General features: G+C 43.3%; 1 protein-coding gene across 2 annotated transcripts in view; it reads right to left on the bottom strand.

The window, feature by feature from the left end:
• Positions 1-519: 519 nt before the first annotated feature.
• Positions 520-11,712, bottom strand: part of LOC124265484 (uncharacterized peptidase C1-like protein F26E4.3) — a 57,104-nt gene continuing 45,911 nt past the window's right edge. The window contains exons 8-11 of one of the 2 annotated variants that reach the window (XR_006895489.1): positions 10,141-10,264; positions 8,659-8,704; positions 7,429-8,074; positions 520-530 (exon numbers count right to left, since the gene is read on the bottom strand). Coding sequence is in view for 1 of the 2 variants with exons in the window: in XM_046700307.1 (XP_046556263.1) it covers positions 7,790-8,074; positions 8,659-8,704; positions 10,141-10,264 (455 nt within the window). In the remaining variant the exon portion in view is untranslated. Of the gene's footprint in view, positions 531-6,806; positions 8,075-8,658; positions 8,705-10,140; positions 10,265-11,712 lie in introns of those variants that run through there. The other variant, XM_046700307.1, reaches the window with a different exon arrangement.

The raw sequence follows: 11,712 nt of genomic DNA, 5'->3' as shown, positions 1-11,712 counted from the left end.
GCACTTCTCGTGAAATCCCGCGGGGCAAGGAAGTCTCGCCAATTAGCGAAGGGCAGGAGGTTGAGACGTTGACTAGCCCGAGGGAAGGGGTTACGATGTTCGTTGGGAAACGGGGGCGGAAAAAGAAACATTTCGTGTTACTTTATGCTCAATTCGTGATTCAATTTGATCTGATAGTTAGGAAGACACGGAATATGAGATTTTTTTCCGGTCTAAAATATTAGTGACTGAAATTCTATAACTGTGACCTTTAGACAACAATATCATTCGTTCCTGATCCCGTAACATCAAACACACCCGTCAACGTATTGAAGAAGCAGGCTGGAACGGTTGAGGGCGTATGTCAAAGCAGAGGTGTGATTCTTAGAGCCTGACATAGATGTTATATCACATTTCTGATTCAAGAATGTCACTCGAACTTCATGACACTAGGATAATGCTTCCGTAAAATGTCATCAGAATCACACCTCAGACACCCGGTGTTATGTCAGTTTGTTCTCCTAAGACACATGTCCCCGGATAATTTATTTCTGAGAATTACCCTCACCCCCGCTTTACTTTATACAGTATAAAAAAAGAAGTTGTTTTCCATATAAACGTGTCATGTATTCATAAAATAACATGGGGTAAATATTGAATATCAATATGAACATATTTCCACGTTTTTTTCAAACATTCACAAATCCGAGTCAGATTGATTCACCGGAATGCTCTTGTATAGTCCAAAATTGCATAGCTTTTTAGTTATTTGTACTACGATATATACCACCGCAGTCAACTTCCGCCGACTCCAAATAACCTTCAGTCCCACACATCTGTATATTTTGTCTATACACCACTTTCTACACGTGAGAACACGGCAGACTTTCTCATCTTAACAGGTGTGGCTGCAGTTTCACAAGCCAATATCATGAAACATGTTTCTTTGTCTAAAATTCCAGTTCTAAGTGCCATATGCAGCGCTCCCACCGCTTCAATCAAACCCTTGTTTATTAAACCTTTAAGTATAGTCTTAAACCGGCACCAATGTGTTGCGGTGCCAGACCATTGTCTAACTATGGGTGGTATCTAACCCACTTCCTATTAATGGCAATGTTAGGGGTATATTTCCCCAGTGTAAGAAACATAGTAGTATTGTCATTCATAGTCACTCCGAAGCACCGCAACTACCCAAAATATCTGCCGCGTTGTTTGAGTGAGTTTTGTTTGTCGCCGCTTTAAGCAATATTCCAGCAATATCACGGCGGGGGACACCACAAATGGGCTCCACACATTGTAGCCATGTGGGGAATCGAACCCGGGTCTTCGGCGTGACTAGCGAACGCTTTGACCTCTTGGTTACCCCACCGCCCCATGCGTTCTTAAGAGCGACCATACAATACTATATGGAATATTACGTCTTTCACTAACTGGGAATAGGCTTACCCATGTCGATACTGTAAAAATGCAATAATATTCTGAATGAACCGTACAAACAAAGACGCTTGAATTCCCTTGGAAGAATTCTATCATAAGATATTCAATAAGAATCTCTGCTAAATACAGAATCCGTGGAACGATCCCAACAATAAAACTGCATGCATTTAGGAATCACTACCGATTTGTGACGGCACGAGCGTATCCTGACCCAGGTGGTGCTCATCACAAACACACGCAAAGGCATGGCAGCTGATCATCCGACATATCAAAGGAGTGAGTGAGTGAGTTTAGTTTTACACCGCTGTTAGTAATATTCCAGCTATATCACGACGGTGGACACCAGAAATGGGCTTCACATATTGTACCCATGTGGGGAATCGAACCCGGGTCTTCGGCGTGACGAGCAAACGCTTTAACCACTAGGCTACCCCATCACCCTCATATCAAAGGAATATATGAACAAGTCAAACATGGAATTGCAAGGGACACCATTTTCACTCGTGCGTCAGTGTTGAAAACGTCTTGTGGCGGTTGATCTGTGAGCAGCATCAGCTGGTACATGGATTTCAACATTGTGGTAAGTGTGTCAGACCTGTATCACGTGTGACATTCCTCCCATGCTGAGAAGATACACCGGGACTGAACAACGTTTGAAAGTGGCGTTATATCCAAAATACTGAGATCCAAAGATTTAAAAAGTTGTTTACAGATATCATTATTATTTTAAATTCCGAATATACATATATTTATAAGAACTTGGACACAAGACAAACTCTAAAGTACACGCAACTTTATTTAAACCATTTTAAATGTGAATCAACTGTTAAATGAAAACTTGCAAAACACGCAATGGCCTTGTTGATTGACGAGTTCCCTATGCATTGTCTTTGTGGACCTACATTATCGGAGAGTCCTGTCTACAGTCTTTAAAACATCAAATACGTCCAAATGGCGAGTCGAGGCTTTGTTTCTTCGCGGTAACAGGTCCGTTTCCAGAGTATGTTTCACATTTCTTCCTACCCAAACAGAACTTGAACTTTAGCAGCAGTGTAGTTGATAGAAGGTCTGAGCGGTACGTAGGGTGTTCGATTCCTTGGCTGTGTCATTCCAAAAGACGTGAAAATATAGCAGTTGTTGTTACGTTGTATGTATCTCGGCATAGAACTCGGAGTCACTACACGGTGTCTGAGTGGGATATCCATGTGAACTGTACGGTATCTCAGTGGACCAGCACCATGGAACCGGCACAGGTACCAGCAGGCTTACACACACGTGCATGCACGTCTGGAGAGGAACGAAACAATAACTTGATTTCCCATCTCCTCCCCTACGGTTAATCACAGCAGATCGACGACATCGGTAAACAATAGCATGTTTTCAGACTGTTCAGATGCTGTAGCCACCCAGTGCCCAGCTTAGGCGTGTACTGGTAGGGTACCCCACCCACAAAACCCTGCAAACCCGTTTATAATCCTGCTGAATTTGACTTAGTCGAGCTCATCACACTACCGGTAAGCAAGACGACTGGTCAGCATGGTCCACACCACTGGTCAGCTGGTCCACGCTATAGGCCAGCATGGTCAACACTACTGATCCACACCACTGGTCAGCTGGTCCATACTGTTGGTCAACATGGTCAACACTACTGATCCACACCACTGGTCAGCTGGTCCATTCTGTTGGTCAACATGGTCAACACTACTGATCCACACCACTGGTCCGTTGGTCCACGCTATAGGTCAACATGGTCAACACTACTGATCCACACCATTGGTCAGCTGGTCCATACTGTTGGTCAACATGGTCAACACTACTGGTCCACACTACTGATCCACACTACTGGTCAGCTGGTCCATACTCACATGATACTGTTGGTCAGCATGGTCACCACTACTGATCCACACCACTGGTCAGCTGGTCCACGCTATAGGCCAGCATGGTTACCGCTACTGATCCACACTACTGGTCAGCTGGTCCATACTCACATGACACTGTTGGTCAGCATGGTCACCACTACTGATCCACACCACTGGTCAGCTGGTCCACGCTATAGGCCAGCATGGTCAACACTACTGATCCACATCACTGGTCAGGTGGTCCATACTGTTGGTCAACATGGTCAACACTACTGATCCACACCACTGGTCAGCTGGTCCATTCTGTTGGTCAACATGGTCAACACTACTGATCCACACCACTGGTCAGCTGGTCCACGCTATAGGTCAACATGGTCAACACTACTGGTCCACACCATTGGTCAGCTGGTCCATACTGTTGGTCAACATGGTCAACACTACTGGTCCACACTACTGATCCACACTACTGGTCAGCTGGTCCATACTCACATGATACTGTTGGTCAGCATGGTCACCACTACTGATCCACACCACTGGTCAGCTGGTCCACGCTTTAGGCCAGCATGGTTACCGCCACTGATCCACACCACTCGTCAGCTGGTCCATACTCACATGACACTGTTGGTCAGCATGGTCACCACTACTGATCCACACCACTGGTCAGCTGGTCCGCGCTATAGGCCAGCATGGTTACCGCTACTGATCCACACTACTGGTCAGGTGGTCCATACTCACATGATACTGTTGGTCAGCATGGTCAACACTACTGATCCAAACTGCTGGTCAACTGGTCCATACTGTTAGTCAGCACGGTCAACACTACTGATTCACACTGTGGAGTTTACGTATATAAAATTAATGATCGTTAGGATTCTGGGTGTATAATCTATAGACAAAAAGAGCTTTCACTAAATGGCCGAGTCGCAATAAAAGAACTGTCCTGTGTGTCGGTTAGATTTCAGCGTTCGGTTTCTTGGTGAATGCAGGGTTTCATTTTGCAATTTTCCTAGTAGTAACTAAACTATATTTAAGTGTAAAAACCTAACTTAATTTACTTGATCAGTCCACCGACCTCTCACATATGATCACAGCTCCGCTTGCTGGAACTGTGTAGCGCACCATACACTTAAAATACACCCGTCCATGTATACCCCATGATCACAGGGTACAGCAAGTCTCAATAAACTAAGGCGAATGTTGCACATTTTACATGCGCTTCGATCAGTTTGATTGCTTCGCTTTTCACAGCCACCGTGAAACGACTGATGTGGTGAACAGTATACTTCCGAGTACTTCATGTAGAACGTGCTGCACGTGAAACGCCGACGTCACAGAGAGTGTAGTAGCGCATTGTTTTATTTGTTTTTTAACGCCACACTCAGCTTCATGGCGGCGGGCTGTAAATAATCGAGTCTGGACCAGACAATCTAGTGATCAACAGAATTAGCATCTATCTACTCCATGGGGATACGCTGACATGTGTCATCAATGTGAGCGAGCCTGACTACCCGACTCCTTTAGAAGTCTGTTGTGACAAGCATGGGTTGCTGAAGACCAATTCTAACCAGGCTCTTCACGGGTCCCAAGGAATGTCTACTGAATTGAGATAGAATAATACAATGAGTGAGTGAGTTGTGTTTTACACCGCTTTTAGCAATATTCCAGCAATATTACGGCAGGGAACATCAGAAATGGGCTTCACACATTTTCCCATATGGGGAATCGAACCCGGGCTTGACGAGCGAACGCTTTTACCACTAGGCTACCCCACCCCCCGAGAATACAATGAAGACAAACTCTGTATTTTGGATTATGTAACACATGTATAATATATGTGTTTTCCAATATTGATAATACTTTTTACACAAATATTTCCATGCAACTTCCTGTAAGTGTATGCTGGTGGTTGATAGTATGAACAAAGTCCCACACCACCAGATCACGATGACATACAGTGACTGACCGTCCGAGCCCCAGTTAAGTCAGCTCTTGCGATAACCACTATGTACTTGGGATATATAGTGACATACATATAACAATAGTCGATACGTGAGTGGGTGTAACGTGGTTCTTAGGTCACCATGCCCCAACGACGTTGAACGTTGTTCATACTATTAATTGGCTTGCCTTGTCAATCGCTGATTATAAATAGCTCTATGTCATACAGCAGAATAATTGTTGACTGCGGCGTAAAGGGACATTCACTCACCGACGGTTTGGTGATTATTGCCCTTACATAGCGAACTGCATGCACGTGTGTGTATGTGCGTGTGGATGCTTGAACTTATTCAGTTTTACAGCTTGTTCAGCTTGACCTGATCAAGTGAATACTAAATTGCAATGCGCGACCGTGTCACAACTGGTTGGGTCTATTATTGTGAAGGGGTGCACCTTTATCAGTTGATCGTCAACATGTTCGAACAGTCGAGACAAGGTCGTTTAACATTCACGGGACTGCCTCCGTGGTGTAGTGGTTAGAGCGTCCGCCCGGAGAGCGGAAGGTCGAGGGTTCGATCCCCTACTGCGTCATACCAAAAGACGTTAAAATATGGTACTTGTTGGTCCCTGCCTGGCGCTCGGCATTAATGGGTACAACAAGGACTGGTCGGCTCGACGTCAGTATAATGTGTCTGAGTGGGGTATTCATGCTTCACTGCGGCATGGTATCTCTGGGTTAGCACTATAAAACCAGCTTCAGTCTTGGCTTGTACAAGCAGCCGCACATACACACGCATGCACGTCGTCATATGAGCGAAATATTCTCAAGCACGACGTTAAACCCAATTTCACCTTACCTTTAACATTCACGGCTCCCCTATTTAATGAAGTTAACTCGACCTGCAGTTTGAGACAATTGACCTCCTGGGTCATGCATATGTAGAGCAGCTCAGGTCAAGCTGAACATGCTGTACAATCCTTGCTTAAGGCCACTGAGGTGCCTTCTGTATTTTATCACGGACATCCACTTCTGACTCTTCCAGTCATCAATATAAACCCCATAATGTCCAACACCATGCTGTTCTCCATAGAAAAGGCGTGTACATTAGCATAATTGTAATATATTAAGTATTGTATAATACAAAATAATACACAATGTAGCGTTTTAAAGAAATATTCTAATGCCAAATGATACAACTACATGAACTTGCTTGTTATGTATTCCATATTAGCGTTTACTGTTTATTCAATACCAGTGATGGTGCGGGGCGATAGTAGATGCAGCTACATGAACTTGCTTGTTATGTATTACATATTAGCGTTTACTGTTTATTCAATACCAGTGATGGTGCGGGGCGATAGTAGATGCAGCTACATGAACTTGCTTGTTATGTATTACATATTAGCGTTTACTGTTTTTCAATACCAGTGATGGTGCGGGGCGATAGTAGATGCAGCTACATGAACTTGCTTGTTATGTATTACATATTAGCGTTTACTGTTTTTTCAATACAGCTGTACCAGTGATGGTACGGGGCGATGGTCGATGCAGCTACTGAACTGCGGATTGCACAACGCAACAAGAAACAGTCATCGGAGGAAGTGGTTTAATTATTATAGTACACGAAAAGAATATATAAATTGTGGGTGGAAATGTATGTACAAACTAATAAGTACACATAATAAACAAAACACTAATGCCAACTACAAATAAACTAGGCGTTTTCAACAGAAAACAATAGAACCAATATAACAAAGGTAGGTCTTCATACAATAAAGTCTTGTAGGTGGAAGGCAGTAATAGGGTAAGGATGGACTATACATGATTGCACACAACTGGATCATTGGTATTGTGTCATTTCATTCATACACAATTCATTCTGGATGTGTTTTGATCGCTTGTGATCTATCAGGGTGATCAGTTCCTATAAGGCCGACTACCAAAGAGTAACAGGAGAGCGACTTGACTCGTATCTCATCAACATGCCAATGTGGTTTGGATATCCATTTGAAAAACGCTCTTTTTGTTTCCAGCTTCCAACACTATTCTGTATTAATCAACGAAGACTGGCCTTCGTCAAGACATTTGACAGTGACACAATTCAGAACATTTGTGAATACATTCAAACAATATCCCGTCAGTAACAGCTGCTGCCACGTTGTTGACGCTTAATAATGTCATTGTCAACGGAAGCCTTCTACTAGGAGATTAAACATAATTTATTGATCTTGTGGTCATTTATTTGTGTCTCAATTCAGTGCGCACCGATTTCTGGGTTAACCTCTGCATTTCAGTTTGACACCACCTCGTAACAAATTGATAGAATATAGTCTAACACTGTTACACAAGATCAATAGAAGATAGAATATACAATCATATATATAAACCAACATAACATATTCTTCGTACGCAAATGTTGCTTAATGATGAACAGCTCGCCGCAGATGGGATAAGTACTGTTATGCGAGGTTACACTTTAAACAATTTAACACTGCTCTTACAAATGCACACATAGCTACAATATCGTATAAATGCATGTACAATAGTATTATTTCATAAATCCTAATACATATTTCTATAATTTCTTTACAGATTTATGTGATTTCTTAAATCGGCGTCTGTTGTCCTTGTTTTTGTTCTTGTTTTTCCTGCGCCTGCGCCGACGTCTGAGATTCAGGCTCCGGAACTTCCGGCCGTCCCGGATGCGATTCAGTCTCCTCTGGTTGATGAGTCTGCGCCGCCGGTTGTCCTTCCCGAAAGCCCCTACGATGTAAGCCTCGATCTCACATTCGTTCTCACCACGAACGATACGGAAATAGCCGTTCTCACCCCAGTCGGTGCCCCATGAATTGGCGCACAGCTGGAAAATACACGAGAGTAAAGATTTTGATTGGTTGTATAGAATGAAGTGGATATTTTTGTATGCTTTATTGTTTTATTGTTTGTTTTCTTGGACAATATCAAAACTACGTAATGACGGTCGGACCAGAAAATCAAGTGAACAAATACATTTGCAAGTTGTTGGTTGGTTGGTTTCTGTTTAATGCCTAACTCATTAAACATTCCAGCTATAGTGCGGCTGTCTGTAAATAATACATTAGAATCTGTACAAGGCAATCCAGTGATCGACAGCATGAGCACCGGTCTACGCAAATGGGATACGGTGACATGCGAGTCTGACCACACGATCCCGTTAGTCGCTGTAGACCAATTCTTTACGGGCCCATTGGTAAGTGAGCACTTCTTCGGGGTATGACAAAAGAATTTGTGACCCGTATATTCCAATTTTGATTGCCTCGAGAATACAAAGGGAAAACACACTGGAGACAGAACTGGATATCTATATGAAGGAGAGGTTAATAGAGTTAGATCGACATATATTACGTACGTTTCATATCCATTAATCTTGAAATCAGTCAAAGTAATTTCAAAATGTCGGCTTACCCAGTACTTGACGATATCGCCTTGAAATGTACGCTCGACGCCCCATCTGGATGAAGAAAGAAATGTGATACAGGCTATGCTACACTGAAAATATATACTGGACATTGCTCCATCATCCTCAAAATTCTGTTCACAAACATTATCGAGGGTACCACAAGACGAAACACATTGCTGGCATAGGCGGATCCAAGAATTATCAAAGGGAGAGAGGGGGGGGGGGGGTGTGTGTTTGGCTTGGCTTGACCTCCCCTCCCCTTGGATCCGCCAGTTGCTGGGCAAAAGAAAATTTACACGTGGAAACTGGAATTGACCACAAAATTTAAAACGTTATCAAACCATTAGTAATACTGTGCTGAAACTAACGCTGAGACGCTGAAAGCTTAGAGTCCAATACACAACTATATAAAAGGTACCTATGATGTCAAATGCATCACCGTCCGATATCTGTAACAGTCTTTCTTATTTGTTTCAGTCGCAGAAACAGGTGTACATACGGGAACAGGTGTACATACGGGAGTTTATACGGTGTGTGGTTGTACTGATACTGTGAGGGGATGGGTGACTAGCTCCGTTCGACCCCATGATAAGTGTGCAAAAATGTATATTGAAGCTGCAAACTGCCATGTAGACTGACAGGAAGTTGCTGGGAATTTTCCCTGTACTAATGGCATTTGGTGAAAGTAGTGAAGGCATATAATCCCAACACGCACGGAGCTTCGCTACTTTAGCATTGTTCAAACGTGGGGATTCGAAATCGACAAACGCGTCAACCACCATGCTATGCCTCCATCAACCACAACTAGTTCCAACATTATTCCATGAAGCCGACAGCTACTGACAGCTTATAATTATTTAACCTTAGTGCAGTCATATCACGGTGTGTTAACAAGATGGTGAAGGGAACCCAGAAATAACATAGTATGACCCATGAGCCTAGGTATTGTGGCCCCAGCTACTGAAAGCACTTTTCATTCGTATTGGTCACTTCTGATACTGGGGCGGCGGGGTAGCCTAGTGGTTAAAGCGTTCGCTCGTCACGCTGAACACCCGGGTTCGATTCCCCACATAGGTACAATGTGTGAAGCCCATTTGTGGTGTCCCCCGCCGTGATACTGCTGGAATATTGCTAAAAGCGGCGTAAAACCATACTCACTCACTCACAACTGATACCGATTGTGTCGTATGAAAACCCAACCTCCGTAATTGGGTTTACCAGTTTCAAGGTAGTTGGCAGGTGAGGTCGAGGTTTTCCGCCAAACCAGAGCGTTAAACCATAAGAAGCGTAATAAAATCTAACTATTTGTCTCTTCTTATGGACATCGTATTCAACAATACTGTTCGGTCACATGTGTGTGTGGCATAACAAGGGTCAGTATATGTGTCATTACATTAGGACACCGATGGGTACAGTTCAACATAACATAACAGACCAAAAGGGGTTGGGAAAGTCTAAACTGTCTGAAGCACTCGTATATGACCTACCCGAGAATCCTCACTGAGTGGTACCCTATTCGACTGGATTCGCTGGCCTCACCACGGGTGATCTCACTGTAGCGGTATACGCCTCCCTTGTACATGTAAAAATCCTCTTTCACGGTGAATGTGGCTGGAAAAGAAAATCTCCACACATCCAGTTTCACACTTACAGGCAATAAGTTGTCCGGACATATGCTTCGCAACCACAAGCGACAAATCGGTCACTTTGTTGTTTTACGATAGTGCCTGTGTCACTTGTAGCAGTTACGTAAAAACGTTGTTTCACAAAAATGAAACATACTTCCATAAAAGAAATAAGGGCATAAAGTTATTTATTTCAAATACTGATTTGAAGGTGGTGATGTTTTCAAGCAATATGAAATTGAACGTTGCCTTAAGAAGAATGTGTTAGTGAATAACTGTCAATTAAGCATGAACAACACACATTATAAAAATTACTTCCTTCACACAAATTTATCTACGGATCCAAAAAACAAGAACTAATATAAATCGTGGGCTGCAGGAATACACATGTATACTCTGATAGGCGTCTAGATACTGGGGTATAACTACTGTATACTATACCTTGGACTGGTCCGTTGTGCTGCAGGAAATACACGTGTATAGTCTGATAGGCGTCTAGATACTGGGGTATAACTAGTGTATACTATACCTTGGACTGGTCCGTTGTGCTGCAGGAAATACACATGTATAGCCTGATAGGCGTCTAGATACTGGGGTATAACTACTGTATACTATACCTTGGACTGGTCCGTTGTGCTGCAGGAAATACACATGTATAGTCTGATAGGCGTCTAGATACTGGGGTATAACTACTGTATACTATACCTTGGACTGGTCCGTTGTGCTGCAGGAAATACACGTGTATAGTCTGATAGGCGTCTAGATACTGGGGTATAACTACTGTATACTATACCTTGGACTGGTCCGTTGTGCTGCAGGAAATACACATGTATAGCCTGATAGGCGTCTAGATACTGGGGTATAACTACTGTATACTATACCTGGGACTGGTCCGTTGTGCTGCAGGAAATACACGTATATAGCCTGATAGGCGTCTAGATACTGGGGTATAACTACTGTATACTATACCTTGGACTGGTCCGTTGTGCTGCAGGAAATACACATGTATAGCCTGATAGACGTCTAGATACTGGGGTATAACTACTGTATACTATACCTTGGACTGGTCCGTTGTGCTGCAGAAAATACACATGTATAGTCTGATAGGCGTCTAGATACTGGGGTATAACTACTGTATACTATACCTTGGACTGGTCCGTTGTGCTGCAGGAAATACACATGTATAGCCTGATAGGCGTCTAGATACTTGGGTATAACTACTGTATACTATACCTTGGACTGGTCCGTTGTGCTGCAGGAAATACACGTGTATAGCCCTGATAGGCGTCTAGATACTGGGGTATAACTACTGTATACTATACCTTGGACTGGTCCGTTGTGCTGCAGGAAATACACGTGTATAGCCTGATAGGCGTCTAGATACTGGGGTATAACTACTGTATACTATACCTTGGACTGGTCCGTTGTGCTGCA

The sequence above is a fragment of the Haliotis rubra genome, unplaced genomic scaffold (genome assembly GCF_003918875.1).
Source record: "Haliotis rubra isolate DU_JTF1 unplaced genomic scaffold, ASM391887v1 Scf10, whole genome shotgun sequence".
Taxonomy (NCBI): Eukaryota; Metazoa; Mollusca; class Gastropoda; order Lepetellida; family Haliotidae; genus Haliotis; species Haliotis rubra.
The sequence above is the reverse complement of the archived record's forward strand: the minus strand, read 5'-3'. Positions and strand labels throughout refer to the sequence as shown.